This window comes from Panonychus citri, unplaced genomic scaffold, assembly GCF_014898815.1.
Source record: "Panonychus citri isolate SS breed McGregor unplaced genomic scaffold, ASM1489881v1 Contig00144, whole genome shotgun sequence".
NCBI classification, from domain to species: domain Eukaryota; kingdom Metazoa; phylum Arthropoda; class Arachnida; order Trombidiformes; family Tetranychidae; genus Panonychus; species Panonychus citri.
The window spans coordinates 1,056,278-1,077,038 of NW_026515549.1; the positions used below are offsets into that span (position 1 = coordinate 1,056,278).

The following is a 20,761-nucleotide window of genomic DNA, read 5'->3' on the forward strand; positions in this document are numbered from 1 at the left end:
AAAAGTAACAAACTAATCTTGATTATCTCTCTCTCTCTCTCTTAATCATATCAATATAATAATAAAACAATAATGGATTAGCTTCATGGTTGAGTTAATTGTTAACCACATTTCAATGATAACTAATATGTTTCAAGTACAAACGAATAATTTAATTAATCCAATCCAATTGTGAATACAGATGAAACATTTTCCCTATCAATTTAATCAAGAACACTTTGAACTAATCAGAACTAAACTATTAATATCAATGATGATGTTGGAATAATCAAATTCATTCAATGTTTCCTTGGCTCGATGAACTTTTCTTTCCAAAAAATATCATAACAATTGACACTATTCTTATAATCAATTATCGTGATCATTTCTTCAGGTATTTTCATGACAATCTCGATGAATAACAAGTGAATGAATGTTTCTGTCGACACCAAGGAAACGAAAGTGAAAACGATTATCATGGTGTTATTTTCTTATGAGGTGATGAGCAGCATTTTAAATCAGTGAATGAAACATGATTCTAATCGCGTTGGTTTAGTGGACGTTTGAACGTTTATTTTTAGTTTGGACGCTTTATAATTACATCAAATACCAAATAATGAAAATTTGGATAATTAAGTTTATTAAGTGAAAACATGAATGACTTGTAATAAATAATTTTCACCTTTTCCGTTATTTTAAAGTTAAAATTATTTACTATCATAATGATTATGATTAAAGGTAATAAAGGATGATTAACATTTACTTTATCTCAAATGAATCCATTCATTTTTATTTTTATTTTTCTATTTTTTTTCTGATTCTGTTTATTGTTTGATTTTTTTGTTTATTTGTTTATTTGTATGCTGGTTGATTGTGTTCAGGTAAACATCAAACTGTGAACAGTTTTACAGGTAAATCTTGTGGCTATTTGTAATTCAAAGGAAGGGTCAGATTATATTTGATTAAGAATAAGAATAAGATTATCTTAAGTTTATTCGTGAAATGATCATGTTGTTATCTGTCTGATGGTTTCTCTTGAATCTTTTTTTTTTTCTCAATTCAATTGTTCCTGGTAAATGGCTCTTCTTTTTTTTTCTTAATGAGTTGAATTGGGTTGATGATGAGGATAAGGATAAGGATGATCTGGTTTATTGTCCAGGCTTCAATGAATATGATCTTGAATGACAACAACAATTGAAACCGAATCTATTTGACTCAAATCCAAGAATCAATGCCAAGTTTAAATATTCTGAACACTGTCTCAAATCAAGACGGATTATTGTCTTTCTCATGGTCATTATTTTATCCACCGAGTCACATGATTTTCATCTGTCATCATCATCATCATCATCATGGAAAAAGACACAACATCTTCATTTAATCTGATTGTGAGATATGTTATTTACCTGTCAAAATGATGATCAATAAAAGCAAGAAAATTGAACATTTTCAATACCCTAAACTGCCCCTTTGTTGAGTCTCTATTCAAGTTCACCTTGACCCAGTGCCCCTTAAGGTCAGTCGAAACGAAGCATGAAAAGATTAACGAAATACAATTTTCAGTAGATTTAAAAGTTTTGCGTGTTAATCTGAAAATTGAGTGAAAATTGAGGTTGATTAAGTGATGGACATGCTAGAAATTATTACTGACCATTACTTTGATTTCGAATTATAATAATAATTATTTTCTCTTTTGTTTCTATTTTATCCTTTCCATCTCCTCCTTTATCATCATTTTCCCTTCTCTCTCTCTTCCTCCTCTCTCATCATCTTTTTATTATAATCTTTTCTTACCAAAGCAATGATAACATTTCAAAGAATCAGAATCACACCAATGGATAACGAACATTAAGAAACCAGTCTGTCCATCAACAAACTGGTTTTTAAGACACAATCTTTTCTCTTACTTTTCCATCATCATCATCATCATTTTCTTCATCTTCATCTTCATCTTCCTTCTTTTCTCCACAAGAAACAGTTTTTTTATACATTTTACTCTTTTACTTTATTCTCAACCCTGTTACCTTTTTTTTTACAATATCTTAAGATTAATTCTGATTCTGGTTACTTTTTCCATCTAAAGATCATCATGAGGTGGAAAAAGTTGCATTGAGTTTCCAGAAAGAAAGAGAAGACAAATTCTCGTCTAATAGTATTGGTCATGAGTACGATAACCTTCTAATGTTTGTTCTTTCTTTTCTTTCTCTCCCATTTTCTTCATCACCAGCATCCCCTCCCTCTCCTCCTTCTCTCTCCCGCTCACCAAACTTCATCATTTCGTTTGATTCTCAACCAAATGAATGTTGATCTTGTTTCACAAGTAATAGTGACCTCCATACTTTTGCTCCGTTATGCTTATTGTTTGAATTATTATTTCTACTCTGTAACCAGCATCATCATGTGTTCATGAGAAATACACAAATTCATTGAGTCTTTTCAGACAAATTACAACAAAATTCAACAACTTTTTCCCTACAAAATATAAGTTTATGTTTCTAAAGTTAAGCATCTTCTCTACTCTCAACTCGCTCTGTTTATCAAATTGACCAAAAAGGAATTGAATTAATTAAAAGCCATAAAATGGACAAGGCAATGTGACCAATTGTGTTTGGAAAATTGTGTTATATTAATATTGTTGATAACGGAACAGTTTCTGAGAAAAACTCACCAAAATCTTCAACAAGTTTAACATCATACGAAAAGCAGGTTATTGAAGATCGTAAATGAAACGGTAAATCCTGTTCTGAGTTAAGTGTTAATTGTTAAAATCTGGTCCATCAATTAGTTAATTGTTGAAAATGGGAAACAACAATGGCAAAAACACATCAGGACAATACAATAATCGACCTCATTCTGTTCTTGGTGTTCGAGGTGATGAGCGATACACTTTGACAGATCCTGATGTACTTTCCCGTTATTATCACTCACCTTCTCTTCACCCTCACCCTCATCACCTTTCTCCACATTCACATCACTCTAATCAAGATAAATTAGCTAATAAGATATCCGGTAAAGCTATTCTTCCTCCTCTGCCAAGATCACATTCGTTTCATCAAATCCTCCGACCCACTGAAAATGGGGTTAACCTTATTCAGAAAGGGACCATTCGAGGTATCGATCACCATCGTCATCATAATTCAGGCAAAGAGTTATTATTAACTCCACCCGATGATATACTTAATCCTGAGTTAAATGCAATATTACGTGAAAGAAGGTGTAAAAGTGAAGCTGATCTACTGGGCGACGGAGATATTGATGATACAACTGCCCAAGAAGATAAGTCAACATCCGATAAAAGCACCGAGAGATCGATTGAAGGATTAAGAAAGGGTTTAGGTAACGGAGTGGCAGCGAGGATCCAGCGTGCGAAGTATAAAGCACCAGCACCACCAGTTCCAGTTAATCGAATGACAAATGATGCACCAAATGGGAACAATAATAATGAATACAATCCAATTCGGTCTAATGGTGATCTTAAAATGTCATCTTCATCCATGATGTTCATTTATTCAGATTCAAATAATCGAGATAGTAAAAGGAGTTTACAAGCCAAAGAAAAGTCAACGCCATCAGCTGATTCGAATAAATCTAAATTAGGTTTAATCCGTCGGTTAAGTGATAAATCATATTTTCCTATTGGTCGTAGTTCGAGTGCCAAGAATTGTCCAGAATTGAATAATTCGTCAACACATAAAGACAATTTTGTTCTGTTACCCAGATTAAAGGGATCACCTTCACCCAATTTCGACTCGAATCATGGAAAAAGAGACGATCGATACACCAACTACGACGAAATGAACTGTCACATTTATCCAGAATCAAACGAACCTTCACTCAATGAAATAAACGATTTCATTGCTAAAGAATTGGCTTTGAGATCATCTGTCAATGATTCTCCCAATGGGATGAGCGATAAAGATCAAGGAGCAAGTGATGCAAATGAAAATGGTCGACGAGGAGTAAGCAAAATGTTCAAAAGAGATAAAATGAACGATAAAAATAATCGATTAATTTCTGGTTCAAACGAACAGCTAATTAAAAATACTAAGCCAACCCAATTACCGCCGGTGTTTGATGACAATTTCATCTTAAAACGGACAACTCCAAATGCTGGACTAAACCAAGACTCGAGAGGCTACAATGGACCGAACGGGATCAGTAATAAGAAAGCACTTGATCTTTATCCATCAAAGATTAACAATTATGAGTTTGACAGAAACAAATACAATCAAGAAGGTCAAATGTCACCTAAACTTGGAATATCAAATATGATGTCAAATAAAACTCGTGCTCACCAGAATCTAAATGGTCCAATCAACCACAATATTCAGTCCAATCACCATTCTTATCATCTTGACGGATTAATTGGTCCAGACCGATTACTTAATTGTTCATCTCCTTCCTCACCAGATTATCAACGATCATCCAACCATAATCAAAGACAATCATCAGCAAATCATCGATCCCAATGGATCTTAGGAAACTATCCAAGAGAAACCACACCAATTTCGTTGTCATCATCTCCCTCAGTTCCACCTCCTCCTCCTCCTACTCTTCCATTCATCTCTGGTGATTGTTCAAATCTCTCTTCAAATAGAAAAGAGGAAAGTATCACTCGATTGGACTCTTTGAAACACCTTAATCACTCATCGATCAGTGACAGCGCCAATTATTCAGATGAAGATGATGAAGAAGAGATTAAGGTTGTTCTTAAACCTTATCTTCCACCACCTCGTCGTTTACCCTTCAACGAAGAGCCAATAATCATAGTTGATGATCTGTTCAATAGCGACGATAACAATGTAAATAAGTGTCCACCATTATCATCGAATCGTCAACAATGTTGGACTCCGATGGAAGACTTGACAAGCTCAGAAGAGGAAGATCTTGATGAAGACGATGATGATGGAATTCATTGTGACCCACAATCAGAAGATGAAGATGGATTGAATAAGAGAGATGTTAGAGAGCTGATTAACGACTATAATACAAGATTCACCCTAAAGAATCAGCTGAGAACCATAATTCAGAATAATAAATTAAGATCATCACAAGGATATCCTTAATATCCTTAATTGTGATCAAACTATCCAATTAACTTAAACTGTTATCCTTTAATTTTATTTAATAATATCCTTCGTTATTTACATTCACTTATATTATCAATTTTTGGCTTAATTGTTCAATCATATTCACCTGACCAGATTAATTTAATCTCAATAAACTTTTTTGTTTTTGTTTTCATTGGACTCAAACTTATTTCCTATGATGGTTGAACCTTGCAGGTTAATTTCATGAGAATCCATTTGATATAATTAACTCGTTTACAATCAAATTAATGTTTCATTATGTTATTAATTGTATTACGGATTACGGATAGAAAGTATTAGATTAAAATTTGTAGCAATTAAATTTGCTTGACCATTTCGGTCAAGTAACTTGAAAAACAATGACTGACACAATCAGATATTTGATTACAGTTATTCATGTAATTTGTTCAGCACTAATCAACAACAATGAAAATGATTATTTGATAAACTCATAATCAAATTCATGATCTAATTACTAACAAACATTTAGTCATTTTTGTGCAAATTCATTTAAAGTTCAGATTAAATTGATGGATAGAGAAAAGATCAACTTTCATTGATGAAAAAACTGTTAGTTAATTGTGAATGAGTATAAAGTCAATTTCCTTCTTTGATTATCTTCCTTTATTTTTTAATCAATTTAATCAACAAGACTGACCAATCCTTCAATTGTATTAATTTCATCCAATATCAACCCTAATTTGTTTACGCCATTAAAATGAGAAATAGAAAAGTAGAAACAAAATTTGATTGATTGGTTGTGGACAGAACTTAATCTAATGATTAGCTGATTAAATAATACACTAATTGACCTAATTAAGATTAGCCCAATGTTAGTTACTGATTAGGAAGCTAAACTTGATTAATAGAATGATTGATCTCTTTATTGTTTTATTCTAATTTTTCCTTCCCATTGTTGTATCTTTAATATCGTTTTGGTTATAATAATAACTTGAAGAGATCGCCTTTGGATCCACTGAGGTCAGAAAGATGACCTTAACCCTTGACAATCTCGATTGGATTCCAAGTCGAATCATGAACTTGATTAACTTGCGCTTTTATATAATTAGAAAAAGGAGATTCTCAATCTTTGGTGAGTTATTTAATAGGAAGATGGAAGTTCTCGGTTCAGTAGCTGATAAAATAGTTTTATTACTCATTCCCCCTGAAAATGCCCATGAAACTATTGATCGTTTGATATTTATTAGTATATTTGAGTTAATGATTCGGACGATCAAAGGTTAAGTGTATTGATGGATTTTCGGTAACCGGAAATAAGATTAAAAGAGATCCTGATATTAAATCGCTTGAAAGTTAAATCTTATTTTTCTATGTATCCATTGTGTCAACACTCATTCAAAAAGTGAATCAATTGTAAACAATTTATCTTATCAAATTGAAAATATTGTGCAATTATCATGAATCAAAGTTTTCTTTTTTCGGTTTACCTTTGCCAGAAAAAAAGTGATACTTGAAATCACGTAATCATTTCAATGGTTGCAGATGAATAGTCTTTGGTTGAGATGATTATGGTCACAATTACTTTTAATGTTCATTCAAACGAAACCTGTGAAGTCTTTATCATGCTCATCAGATAGAAATTCAGTTTATAAACTCATTGAATTGACAATTTTTTCTTATTTTTAATGAAAAATTTGAAACAACAAGTTGGATCGACACTTTTTTAATTAATGATCACCAACCATTGGATAGAAGATTCAAAATTGAATGGATTTGTAACCCTTCATACCCGTTCATGGATAATGAAGTCGGATGTTAATTGTTCATTTTATTAATGTTAAGATTGAAAAGAAATCACATATGAATCAAAACAATCTGTTGATTGTTTTTTCATGACTATCATGAGATTATTACCAATACTGATCACTATTTATTGAAAGAATTAAAAACAAGAGCAGAATAATTAACTGTAATTAAGTGTACGAAGAGTTGATAGCTGCCAAAATTTGGAAATAATTAAAAAATTCAAGTATTATTAGCAATTAATTGCTCTTATTTAATTATAGTTTTAACTCTAATTATTGAGTAAAGTTGGAAATTCAGTAATGGCGATTGAGGTGTTTAGTTTAGAGGAACAATTAGATTTAATTGTAACAATAATTATCGTTTTATAATTAAGGCGTTCATATCCAATTGCTACAAAAGATAACATCATCGTCTCTGTCTCGTGGCCTTCATATCATGAGATAAGTTGTGATGTTTATTATATCATCAATCAATCGATAACTTAAATTTGCTACTAATAAACAGGTTCCAATGATTATCGCAATTTGAATTGTTATCAAGAGCAAAATCAACATCCACCAACGAAGGCACAAGAACATCAACTGAATGGTTCAAGATAAACTTTCAAATAAAATTGTTTGTTCACTGTAAATGCTGAATAAAATTCATCAATGAAATTAAAGGATAAACATCTTCCTGATTGCTGGCTAATTAACAATTTATCATTGCATGATTTACGATCTATGATAATCATGAATTCTCCAGGCATCAGGAATCACCTTCAGTTTATAACAAATAAAAGATTTGAATGAAACGATTTGGCCAAAAACACTCAACTGTAATAGTGGTCATTCATTCAGGTCATTCGGGTCATTTTGACTACAATTTAATTGACTCGTTTTGTTTTTAAACAACAATATGATAATTTTTGATGAAAATTAATTAAATATTATTAATAATTATTATAATACAGGTAAACAAGTTTCCTTTACAAAATTTCAATTTGATTTAATTTAGTTTCTTTTGAATTAATTAGCTTTGTTTCATTGTATGGATGATGATGGTTAATTAAATTGCTATAGAGTAACAATTAATTCACTTACTAGGATAATTTAAATTGTTTCAATTTAGAAAACATTTTGATTCAATAAACATAAACAAAATAAAGTTTAATCAAATTTATTTATTTGCAGGATTTTAATAGTTTAATTTAATTCTGAAGGTGTAAAAAGTGATTACAATTAATTAAATTAAATGAATAGCAATTAAAGTTTAATTGAAGAGGCCAAACCTTGCAAAAGAGCAGATATTATAATAGACAATCAAGAAATCAGCAAATTAATAGTAAACACAATTGCTGCTTAATTGCTGGTTAATCGTGACTTTGACCGTTTCATTACTTTAAGGTAATATATTGAATACAATTAAAGATTGATTTCTTTTCTCAATTAAATTAATGATAATTATCATGAGATTAATTTGCTCTATTGTTGGACTTGATTGTAATCGTAACGATAATCAAAAGGTTTCGTTGGTTTTGATGACGATAAATTTAGTTCTGCTTTTCATTGAACAAATATTAACTTAATTAATTATAAACTTTAAAGTCTCTTTAGAAACTTTTTATTCAACAATCTGATATAACTGTAATTGTCGAAACTTGTTTGGACATTTAATTAACTTTAGTCTACCCACACTCAGGATGTTCATCATTTAATAATAATCATCTTGATGGTAATAATAATAATAGTGATGATCGTAATTAAATTTTATTTGATTTTTTTGTCATTAAACATCACTGATACTTTAATGATCTGACTAATCGTTTTCTTAGTTATTACATTCGTTAATTAATTTCAGGTTAGTTTGGATTCTCATGTTTCATCAATAATTCAAATATCAGACAAATAGATTCGCAATCAGTTTAATTGTTGCAGTTATTTTACAAAAATCGTTATTAAATTTTAGATAGAAACTTGTATCTCTTTGGATAACATTTGATTAACATGATCACCTCTTGGAATCATGGTATTCAGTAACTGTACAAATTGATTTCATGGTGGACTTATAATTAATAAGAATATAAAACAATAGTAACTAAGTTAATTTGACTCAGAAATTCATTGGCACAGTCGATTGCAAATACATAAGCAAATGGCAAACAGGAAGACAAATAGGAAGACAAACAGAAAGACAAAGCAAAGAATCAAGGTGAATGAATCAATGGAAGGTTGAATGAGAGAGGGCGAGGTCACTTTTTCAAACGAACTCTCTGAAATCGTATGAGCTAATCCCTTTGCACAAATACGATTCCGTTTAATAGATAAAAATATCTTTTCATTTGATTCAACTACCGAAATGTTCACATTGATGGAAACATGGACTTCGACGTCTTCCTTGCCGATACATGGTAAACCGATGCTTAAAACTAGAGAATAGAATAGAAAATCAGTTAGTTGTGTTTCGATAAATGGCCGAAATTAAGAAATGCTGATAGGGAACAATCAAGAATCATATCGATGATAAATTCTGGTACTTTTTCAATTGTTAAGTTAATCATTAGAGTCAATAAATCATTAGATGACTAGTGATAACTTTTGGTTTCGGTAGTTTATCAGAAATCCAAAGCTAATGGCACTTATATTAATTATTCATTATCTTCGAGAATTAATTACAGTTAATTACTAATTATGATTATCTCGATTTCATTAATCTGTAAATAAACCTGAAATTGTGGTAACATATCAATAATTATCTGTCAATATTATGAGTTATCTCAAGATCACCATTGGCAATAACAATTAAACTAATCAATCAAGCTAACATCTAAGTGTATTACAGTTTATACCTTTTATTGTTTCATTATAATTTGATAGCACTTTAATTAACTTGAGCGGTAACAAGTTAATCAAGATGCTAATACTAATCTGAAAATAATCGAAACCCAAAGAAATATATTTATTAATATATAAGAATATCAATATTACCTTGTTCTTCATTGGGAACAAAACCTTGTCTTGAGATGTTCATATGAGTAGTTCCAAGAGCATGAACATTGTCAATGTGAAGATTAATTGAATAAGGCATCTGAAAATGAGATAAAATAAGATTATGATTAAGATATTGTATTTATTATCTAAATTTTCTGTTACCTTTTGACCAATTAAATTAACCCAAGTGAAATTAAGATCACAAATCTTAGCATCGACCGGCATCTCAAAGCCAAGAGCATATTCATTAACGGTTCCGTTTTTAACATAATAAATATCAGATTGAAGACCTGCGATCAAGAGGATTAGTGTTGAAGATAAAGAAATGGTTAAATTGAGAGATTATTAGAGATCCGGTTTTTCCTGATGTAAATCTCACCATCGGATCAGTGATAAAATCAAAGTTTAAAAGTAAATCAAAAGGTGAGAATAATTCAGAGGTATGAGAAAATAGAGTATTTCATGAAAGAACTGAATTCATACCGATTAAACGAGAGACTTCATCACGATTGATGTAGAAATCAAGGAATCCATGAGTTAATTTGATTAGAATTAAGAAAAGCACAAGGAATTGGTTTAACCATTTGATTGAAATGACCAACATGATATTTGATATTAGATTAACATCAAGTCATAACATTAATTTGAACAATCAACAAATGGTTCACTAATTATTTTAATTGTTAGTCAACTGGGAACATTATCACCTCTATGAACAAAAAATGAACCGATGAACCAATGTTTGAATGTTTACAACCAATGAAACATGTAATTGAAAAGCATAATAATAATAATCCAATTGATTCCACTAATCACTACGATCCTACAAGACCATTAATCCATTAATCTGATGATCAGTTTCTGCTTGAATCACATTCTGTTGACTTTATTGGATAAAAAATGAGGCGAAAAAAGTTGCAACATGTTGTTGATACACAAAGAGCACAAACAATGAAGAATCACCTTTAACAGGTAAACAAAAGTCACACAAGAGGAGGAACAATAATTACCCAATTGACCAATTAATCAATCGTTTAATTAAACAGTTGAAAAACTATCATGTTATTGTTTGTATTCCATGTGAATGAGTTGGAAGAAAAATTCATGAGCAACAGATAGAACATCATGTTGATAGAGAGAAGGTAAAAACACTGAATTTTCTTCTTCTTCTCCTCAAGTGGCTCTTCTTCAAGACGCCCTAAAAGGTAAGTTTTTTGCCTTTTCTCTTATTTACTTCTCCCTATTATCTTCATTTTCTCCCTCATTCTCTCTCTCTCTTTCTACTGCTCTCTTTCTTTTATCTGCTTGTTATCATCCTCTTTCTAGAATTGTAGTTACCTGAGTTTTCGTTTGTTGGCAAGAAAAAGGAACAAGAAGTGAGAAGGTAAGAAGATGATTTTTGAGTCTCTTGTTCTTCCATTTTGTTAATCATCATGAATCTTCCTTGATTGTCCTAGATATTGACCATCCTTTCGCAAGGATGAAGTGACCTGAGAGACGTTGACTGTTGGCTTTGCGGGGTAGATCAGGTTTTCTATTTAACTTTATTTCTTGTGATGAGGATCAAAGATGAAGATGAAATAACATTGAGGTAACTTTGATTTGTGATTAAAAGGTAAAAAGAAATAAATTCAATTCATGAAATGATAGAATTATAATAATAATGAATTTCATCAAACAAACAGTTCTTTTCATTTTAATCATGATTAATCTAAAATATTCATTCAATTTTTTTGCATATTCATAATATTTATTAGTAGAATGAGATAAACTCTATCGTCTAAATAAAATTAATAACATGTCTTGTTTTGTAGCTACAAATTAATTTAATTAAATGTTGAAATATGAGAAAATGCTCACAATGATTATCAATTTTCAGATTATCAATCAAATTTAATGAACTTCTCGAAATGAATCAGATTTGATTCAAAACCTTTGTAATTATCGGCCTGGTGAAGCGAAAGGTTAGTTACTTGAAGCAACAATTATTTCGGATTGATTTGAGAGCCATGAGCTATTTGATAATCAATAAATAGTTTGCTGATTAATTTAAATTAATTATCTGATTCCCAGAGGTCATATAACAGTTCTTAAACTGAAACTAAGCTAAAACATTGGCAAATCTCAATTTCTTATTTCAATTTCGCAGAAATTTAATTACAATTTAATTGCAGAACTGAAAAGTATCTTTCAATCAATCGACCAACTTTCAATGCATTAATCAACCTCAGGAAATAAAGAAAACTTGAAAATCTTATCCTTGTTATTCACAGATTTAGATTAAAACTGTATCAATGCGATAAGATTAAAAGATTTAATGAGATAATTAGTATTCATTATCTTTGTTTTACAACAACAATTAAGTTATTAAACTCTGAAAAGTTAATCGTTTCCCTTTTTCTAATTGATTGAGTTAATTGAATTGCTTAATTAATGAACAACTTCATGGACTTTTTTTTTGTTTTTAATTATCGACAGTATAAAACTTGCGAAAAGAGATTGATCTAATCCACGAAAAAACAATCAACCAAAGTGAGTAAATGAATTATTATGATCAACATACCTTCAGGATATTCAAGTTTATCTTAGCATTTTCATCACTAAATCGTGCTAACAAGCTGATTATACCTTTGATTATCATTATTAACCTTAAAATTTACAGAAATTAGCGTTAACCTCATCGATACGATTGATCACTTACTTGTGGCTAAAATAGGTAAAAGTAAACAAATGTTGGTCAATCAGTTAATTAGTGCTCATCAAACAATGAAACTATTTATATTCAAGTTCTGATAAAAATGATGAAGATCAAATAGATGATGAATGGAAAATGATAGATTAGCTTTCAACAAAATAGCAACAATGATTTAAATATCATCGTTTGTTGAATCTACATCAAAATAGAATGAGATAGAGAGATTAAGATGATCAATCGGCTAATCAAATATAATTTTTTACCATCGCCCTCATCATCATCGCCAACACCATCATAATCGCCGGAATAAAATGAATTTACAACAATCAACTGATCACCATCTTCATGTAGACATTTTCTATCAAATTTCAAGATGAAATTCTCAATTGCAACACAATTTTCAGGTAACATGAATTGGCGAGTTTATCTTGTATCATGATTTTTATAAATAACAAAATCTTCGTCTCAATTTTACTGACAAATTGTGAAGATAAAAAGTATGATCGAAATATAATTCAAAGTGACTTTACCTTAATCACGACGTTTACAAAGGTTTGATAACTTAAATTATCAAGGACTTTATGATTATAGAAACATCATGAAAGGTGAACCCGAAATAATTGGTGAACATGAACCAGAACAAATTGAACTAATAATCATTATATTGTTGGTACTCATGAAGACGATCAAACTTTAATCATGATAACATTCATTAAATTGAAGGTCTTGTTTGGTTACTCATAAATTAATCAATTTCAATCATTTCGTGACTTTCATTTAAATTGAAAGAAAATTCTATTGACAAAATTAAGATCGTCACCTAGCATGAACATTCTGAGGGTTTAATCATTAACATTAAAACTTTTCTTCATTAATTATCAAGCCAATGAACTTTAATTAGTTATTAATCGACTCTCATGTTGACAAGTTTATTTCATTGAAAAGTTAATAGCATCAAGATTTTCTTACCATTTCCTAATTATATCGAAACATCAATTAGATTTTAAATGGATTAAATTATTTATATTAATTTTAAAGTAATTTGTCTTCTGGCCCAAGTGTCAATCTTTAGATTGGTTAATCAACAGAAGCTAATTAACATCACTCAAAAAAGGCAGGAATCAATTGCATTTGTTGTCTATTGATGATTCTTATCATCAAGATTGATTTCACAACAAGTTGATTATTAACTCATAACCAGAAAATGTTGATTTACCTGTAATCATGATTTGTTATCATTCTGTTTATTTCAATGACTTATAACATAAAAGTGTCAAGCAGAAACTAGTTGATAATAGATCAGCTTATCATCAATTTATTAATAACAAAATGAGAAGGATGTAAACACTAAACCTACACACATTTTATTGTTTGGTGTTAAATCACTCGATGGGATTATCATCAATTGTAACGCTAATAGATTAGATTGTATTGAATTATCATTAATCCATCTTTAGGGTTGAGAAAATATATTATCTTCTAAATCAAAAAAACTTTTGCATCTTATTGTTAGTAACTACTAATATAAAATGGATGTGGATAATGTACTCCTTTTATATTTTCGAAGTTAATTTAGAATAAATTTAATCGAATACAACCTTTCATAATGATAACTTAATAAAATATGATAAACATCAAGTATTATTGTTAAGATTGATTCCAGCTAGTAGTAAGATGTGCTCATTAGAATTTGCGAAAAAAGTTTGCAGATTTTTTGTTCTTCTTTCTGTAAGTTCCATGAAAATGAGGATGAACAGGAAAAAATCACACGTGGATTGAAATTTATTGTTTTTCTTGAATTAAACTCTTTAAATTCAGAATGTTGAAAACTCTCATCTAATAGAATAACGGTATTTTTGCTCTTAAAATATGAATAGTCACTAAAATGAGCTTACTCAAAAAACTTCCACCAAGTTTCTCGTTTAACTTTACCTTTGAGTTTTCAGCTCTTCGTCAGTTATCAAGAAATACACCCTACACAGGCTATTGTCTTCCAAATCAATGCATTTGGGGTGTCTCTATCTGTAGTGATTAGCTATCATTAGAATTATCAAAATTATAACAATAGAGAACCCAAAAGCTTTAATTGAATAACTGATTAGAAAATTTGATCGATGAAACTGGAATTATAAACTTAGCAACTAAATTCATTAGTATAAGTAGATAGTTGAAGTTGATGTTCGAATTGAATTAGTTAGTAACAAATTGGAAACTCAGCAAGAATGAAAATATTGATAATTGTGCTACTTTCCATGGGTAAGTCGTAATTTCAGTTTAATTTTCTTTAAATTATGATTTATTCTAAATTACTTGATTACAATTTGATATTTCCAGGACTGGAAAGCTCATCAACAGCTCCACTAGAAGAAGCCAAGTTTCTAAGACAAATAGTCGATCAATACAGTCCACCATTGATCATCTCTTTTCTTCATTCTCGAATGGATAACAATCAACAAATGATTAAGAAAATCAAAAATTCATTAACAGACTTGGATAAATCTAAACGAGATATATTTGATTTAGCCGAGAAAACCTTACAATTACTCAGTAATCAACTAACCGCTCTGGAAAAAGCCGATTATTTTGACCATGATGGAACTGAAAAGGTCAAGTTTTTTGTTGAACAATTTATTATGGTCGATGAATTTTACCCAATTGATTTTGGTTCTTATGGAATGACCAATATCGAGTTAACTGTTGACGGAATATTGGAGCAATTAAAAACTCAGACATTTGACAAATTACACAACCAAACCATCACATTGATTGAAAATTACCTTTCTGATATTGAGGACAAGGAATCAAATGTGAATTGTAATCGATTGCAACAAGTATCGATCTCATTGGCAAAAGATGAACTACATTCACTTATTAACCATCTTTACACAATTAAAACCACTAATTACAACAATGGGCAACCTTACAATAATAATAATATTAATGATCCACGAAAAGATGAGATTGATAAATCGTTGAAAAGATTGAAAACAATTGTTGACTTTTTCTATTCACAATTTAATTATCTCGCTGATAAAGAATCAGCTTCAACATCTAAACCAACAATTAATACACCAAATTATCAACCAGAAATGTCTAACAAAACATACTTCGATCTAAATATTGATGCAGAAGTTGCAACAACTTCTCCATTAGCTGTACGTGGTTCATATTGAGTGCAATGATCAACAATTTATTAATAATAAAATACTGGTAACCAAGGATGTTTGTGATAATCAATTACTTCCTATCCTTTCTTTCATTCATTATCAATAAATGAACGAATGCATAAAAATGCATTGCACAGTTCCAAGAGGTGGTAACTCACATTTGTAATAATAAGTGACATTTAATTTACGGTTGATATTGGTTTTGAAACTTTTCATTATTGTACCTCTGACATTTCCAGTATCACTCTTTTCCTGATTAGTAATGAGATTATAAATTGAGTCAGTTGATTCGTTTGTTTATTTTTCGTGATTGAATCTTAGTATTACCCAAAATAGCGAATCATGTCCAAGACAATCAAGTATCGAAGGTCCCATAGCTATCAAAATACTCGTCAATGGCGTATAAATCCCAGGTAAAAGTTCAGAACTCGAATGATGCTGATATTCGTATAATAAGCAATCGATACCTTTAAGAAAGACAAGTCAACAATAAATTCCAATTCAATATCATGATGAACATAATGAGTCTAGAAAATTGTTAATTTATCTTAATTTCGATAAGTTAGTCTGAAAACTTTACCCATAATCACTTTACGTTCGTAACTGTCCATTCCGTTTTGGTCTTTTATATTGTAATAATTATTGAATCTATTCTTAGGCGCGTCAACTAAAATTGTAAGGGAAACGCTTCGATTGTCTCTTTTCCCTCTTAATTATTTTCTCTCTCCATCAACAATTAACTAATTATTACATTTGTTTATCCCGCTCTAAATCTTTGTAACCAATCACATGTTTTCCCTACCTGGATAAATACCTTAACCATTTCCTTTTCCAAATCAATCAGTTGTACACCTTTACCTACAGTTAATCTCTTACCTTTTCTCTACTCTCAACTTCACCTTTAACCTCAAGTTAAAGCTTATCCTCTCTCTTTCTCAAATTTCCGTTTCCTATGTTACAATTCTCAACAAAGTGATACTATTTCAATTAAACAATTTCCTTAATTAATTTATTGTTTACTGATTGTCAAGCTATTCAGCAAAAGGGCTATCAGGGTAAATTACTTTGAACCCTCTCACTGATTGTTAGGCTTTGCAGTACGATAATAATCGGTTCATTTTTGTAAGGGTGCCTGTACCTCATCCCCGTGAATTAATTAGACCTTACAAAATCATACCGTTAATTGTTGATGTTGATGAAATAAACTCTTGCATGAAGCATCTATCTCCATTACTCTATTAATTACAACAATTAGTTAATTTGGTTTCAATTTAACGGTATTTTTACTTTTGAAAGATGAGTTATCACTAGAAGGAGATTGCTAAAAAAACTTCCACCAAGAGATAGCAGAAACAATATCTATTCAGAGATAAAGTGAGGAATTAAATTGAGTTTCTCTTTAAGCTTTACCTTTGTTATTTCCATCTCTTCGGCATTTAGCCAGGAATACACCTACAGACAGTTGTCTTCCAAATCAATGCATTTGGGGTATCTCTATCTGTAGTGATTAGGCATCATTAGAATTATCTTAAATTGTAACAATAGAGAACCAAAAAGCTTTGAATAACTGATTAGAAAATTTGCTCAATAAAATTGAAATAATAATAAATCGAAGTACTGAATTCATTGGTAGTGGATAGTTGAAGTTGATGTTCGAATTGAATTAGTGAGTAACAAATTGGAAACTCATCCAGAATGTTGGAAAATTAAAAATGTTGGATTTGCCTTTGGAACTTTATTTGTAATCAACATCAATTTCATCACTTCAATGTTCACTTTGGAACGAACTGAGACATTACGTAACATCACTATGGCCAATTTCTTTCAAAAATGATTTACCGTCACAATAAAATCTCAAAATCTCATCAATTGTCATTTACTTGCGAGTTAAAATACATGTATAAACCAAATTGATAACTTACGTCTTGTTCAATTTGATTTAACACTGAAATAAAATTCAATATGAGAAATTGCATTGAATCTCATTCATCAGCTTGAAAACGATTATGCAACGATATATTAATATATGAATTGTGCGAAGTGACTATTTATTGATTTATTTCGTCGCTAGGCTAAAGTTTAATATAAAAGTTCCAATATTGATTTGTTCATTACTCTTATCTATTGATGAGCTATCGACATGCTCATGTAATATGAAATAGATGTTTCTTAAGTGCCGAGTTTACCTTACTCATTTTTCAAGTCTCTTTACCGTTTTAACTTTGTTGAAAATGATTAATGATCAAATAAACTACAATTCAATTGTTGTAAAAGATGTTATTTTCCATCCTCAGATAATTATTAGTTCAGATTCACCTAAATGGTTTGTGAGATCCACAACGGGAATTTTTTCCGGTCTAGTGTTTATAAACTCAGTGTCATTGGATATTTATAATGACAGTTTCGCAATGAAAGAGGATAAACTTTCAATTTTTCGAATAGTTTGCGCTGCTTTCAATCTTACGATTTTGGGACTCCGAATGATTATCGCTTGTTCTATGAATTGGTCGTATTTTTGTGATTATATTCAACGACTTTGTGTCTATGATATTGATTCCAACTCATGTTCTGTTGAAAAGATAAGACGAGCTCGTCGAATTAAGAAAATTGTTCTGGTCATACTGTTTCTTTCATACGCTTGTCTACCTTTTCGATTATGTCACAAAAAGCTCTTTTTTAAAGGTCAATGTTTTCTAGTTAATAGTTTCAATGTCATTGCAACAATTGGTAACTTTTTCTTACTCAATTTAATTGTTGATTCTTGTATATGTTTGGAAGTGGCTTTTTCCTCGATAAATGTTAGGATTAAAGATTTTCCTCGAAATGAGGCCCTAGAAATACTGCTACAACAAATGAAAAAAATTCGATTAAACTATAGTCATCTGATCCGAGCAACTCAATCAAGCGAAAAGTTCGGGCGATATTATATAACCTTATTATACATTCAAATGGGGGTATTTGGTGTTCTTAATAATGTTCGTGCTTTTGGCAATACGAAAATCGTAGATCCTACTTGGATTATCTACACAGTAGCTGATGTTATTTACCTTGTTTACTTTACGAATAGATTTGTTTCACTTAATCAACTCTCAAATCATGGATTAGAGGATTTATACGAAATCTCACTAGGAGCAACAAGTCGTCGATTTCAGTATCAGGTTTGTTTATTAATAATTCCTTCAATAAAATAAGAAAAGTCAACTTAAGGGTATGTTTAAGGATTACTCTGGATGGAGCTGCATGATCAATTGCAAACTTTATCTACCGAAGTTAATTAAATATTTTTGTTTAAATTAGTTTGTGTTAAGTCTTCATTAAAAGAATCAAAATCGAGAAAGTAAGGCCCGGAGAGCCTGAGAAACTCAAACATTCGAACAATTAAATAATTTGGTTGATTATTTGAACTGCCCGGTTGACCCTTATTGTCCATAATTATTGCCTATTGAGCTTCACCCAGAATAATTCTTAAACTATACCAACCATTTTTCAAATATTCTTTTCTTCAGAATAATATGTTCATGGAACGAATGCTCTGGAAAAATGTTGGATTCACTTTCGGAAATCTGTTCGTGATAAATACTAATTTTATCGTCTCGTTGTTCTCATTGGCACTTACGTTGACCCTCGCTCTCATTAATTTTTTCTATTTTTAGTATTAATACCTTGGGCCAATTGCAGAAAAACATTAGCGAAAAAATAATAATCAGAATCTATACGATGAGAATCAATATATTTTGATATCAACTAATCATTCATTGATTATGTCGAAACTACTCACTGACTACCTGCTCGAACAAAATAATCAACAGGAGACTTCTCTGTGGCGATTAAATTAAATCCAGGAAATCTTTTCATTAGAAACAGAAACAAGAGATCAATCATTTGCGGACTTGCACAGTAGTCGAGAATCGATATTACTTATACTGTAGTACATATCATAGAGAAAGGATTAGTTCCAATTTAGTAATATTAAATCAGTTTAATCGTGGAGTAATCAAAGACATGGAAGGTTCTAATGGTCCGAGTGAAATTAATAATTCAATTATTCTTGCTGGTTTTATATTTCCATCGAGATGGATATTCTCATCTTTACCTAAATGGTTCCTAATCGTGGCTATCGGTATCATTGGCTTGATCCAATCACTTTTCTATCAGCTGATTGGTACAGTTTTACATCGAATCGAATGGACTATTTTCGTTCATGTTGGCACGTAGATCAATTATGCTTCTAATAATGATTTCACGTCTATTTGTTGTTCTCTTTAGACTGGTCAAGCTTTCGTGATTACTTTCGCTATCTGAGTAATCTTAGTCTCGATACAAATTCTGTTCTGATCATAAAGCGAAAACGTCGAATTAAATACATTTATCTAATAACATTGATACTTTCTTTCCACATTCTCTCTATATTTTCTCCAAAACATTTTGATAGTAAACTTTTAAGTTTGCCTTCGATTGTAAAATTTTCTCTTCATGTTTGCTTCGATATTGGAAATTCATTCTTTTTAAACATAGTCATTGATTCTTGTATTTGTTTAGAAGCTATTTTTGACTCGATAAATAAGAATATTAAAAACTTCTCCTGTCATGAAACCCCGGCAATCATGTTAGAAAAATTGAGAAAGATTCGATTAGGTTATAGTTACGCAGTATTTGCTTCACAATCAATCGAAAAGTTCGCCCGATATTTCATAACCATATTATATATTCACGCTGGAGTATTTGGAATTGTAAATGTCGTTGATACTTTTGGTCATCCAAAGAATTTCAATTTCATTTGGATTCTTTTTATGATTACTGATTTCATATTAATCGCCTACCTCACAGCTCGACTGGTTTCGATCAATCAAATTGCGATTTATGGATTAGAAGACTTATACAATATCTCTTTCTCACCAAAGTCACAACATTACAACGAGGTAAATTTCACTTATGATCAGATTGATTCTATTACTGGTAATCTCTTTTCTATTTACACAATTAGCATGACATCTTCATAAATCGAATCCTTTGGAAAAATGTTGGATTTACCTTTGGAAATTTATTTGTGATTAATACCAATTTCATCACTTCAATGTTCACATTGACACTTAC

The 20,761-nt window shown here is 30.5% G+C and overlaps 3 protein-coding genes across 3 annotated transcripts; 2 read left to right on the forward strand and 1 right to left on the reverse strand.

Annotated features, from left to right (window-relative positions):
* Positions 1-1,930: 1,930 nt before the first annotated feature.
* On the forward strand, positions 1,931-5,219 carry LOC128396447 (putative uncharacterized protein DDB_G0282133). Its single transcript, XM_053357036.1, has one exon. The coding sequence runs from the start codon at positions 2,778-2,780 to the stop codon at positions 5,043-5,045; it is 2,268 nt and encodes a 755-aa protein (XP_053213011.1). The 5' UTR covers positions 1,931-2,777; the 3' UTR covers positions 5,046-5,219.
* A 3,504-nt stretch (positions 5,220-8,723) lies between these two features.
* Positions 8,724-10,992, reverse strand: LOC128396449 (tyrosine-protein kinase Drl-like). Its single transcript, XM_053357038.1, has 4 exons — positions 10,289-10,992; positions 9,968-10,095; positions 9,803-9,902; positions 8,724-9,243 (listed from the first exon to the last, which is right to left on the reverse strand). Exons 1-4 carry the CDS (start codon positions 10,407-10,409, stop codon positions 8,936-8,938), a joined length of 657 nt encoding a protein of 218 aa, XP_053213013.1. The 5' UTR covers positions 10,410-10,992; the 3' UTR covers positions 8,724-8,935.
* Positions 10,993-14,596: 3,604 nt separating this feature from the next.
* LOC128396451 (uncharacterized) lies at positions 14,597-15,721 on the forward strand. Its single transcript, XM_053357040.1, has 2 exons — positions 14,597-14,756; positions 14,835-15,721. The coding sequence occupies exons 1-2, from the start codon at positions 14,723-14,725 to the stop codon at positions 15,671-15,673; spliced, it is 873 nt and encodes a 290-aa protein (XP_053213015.1). The 5' UTR covers positions 14,597-14,722; the 3' UTR covers positions 15,674-15,721.
* Positions 15,722-20,761: the final 5,040 nt, after the last annotated feature.

What these genes read in the sequence shown, in the direction of transcription:
- LOC128396447 (XM_053357036.1), top strand. Translation starts at nt 2,778, where the DNA reads ATGGGAAACAACAATGGCAAAAACACATCAGGACAATACAATAATCGA.
- LOC128396449 (XM_053357038.1), bottom strand. Translation starts at nt 10,409, where the DNA reads ATGTTGGTCATTTCAATCAAATGGTTAAACCAATTCCTTGTGCTTTTC. An exon ending in TGAAGTCTCTCGTTTAATCG is followed by an intron (nt 10,096 to 10,288) that starts GTATGAATTCAG and finishes TCTTGATCGCAG; the next exon opens with GTCTTCAATCTGATATTTAT. An exon ending in TTAATTTAATTGGTCAAAAG is followed by an intron (nt 9,903 to 9,967) that starts GTAACAGAAAAT and finishes TCTCATTTTCAG; the next exon opens with ATGCCTTATTCAATTAATCT.
- LOC128396451 (XM_053357040.1), top strand. Translation starts at nt 14,723, where the DNA reads ATGAAAATATTGATAATTGTGCTACTTTCCATGG. An exon ending in AATTGTGCTACTTTCCATGG is followed by an intron (nt 14,757 to 14,834) that starts GTAAGTCGTAAT and finishes TGATATTTCCAG; the next exon opens with GACTGGAAAGCTCATCAACA.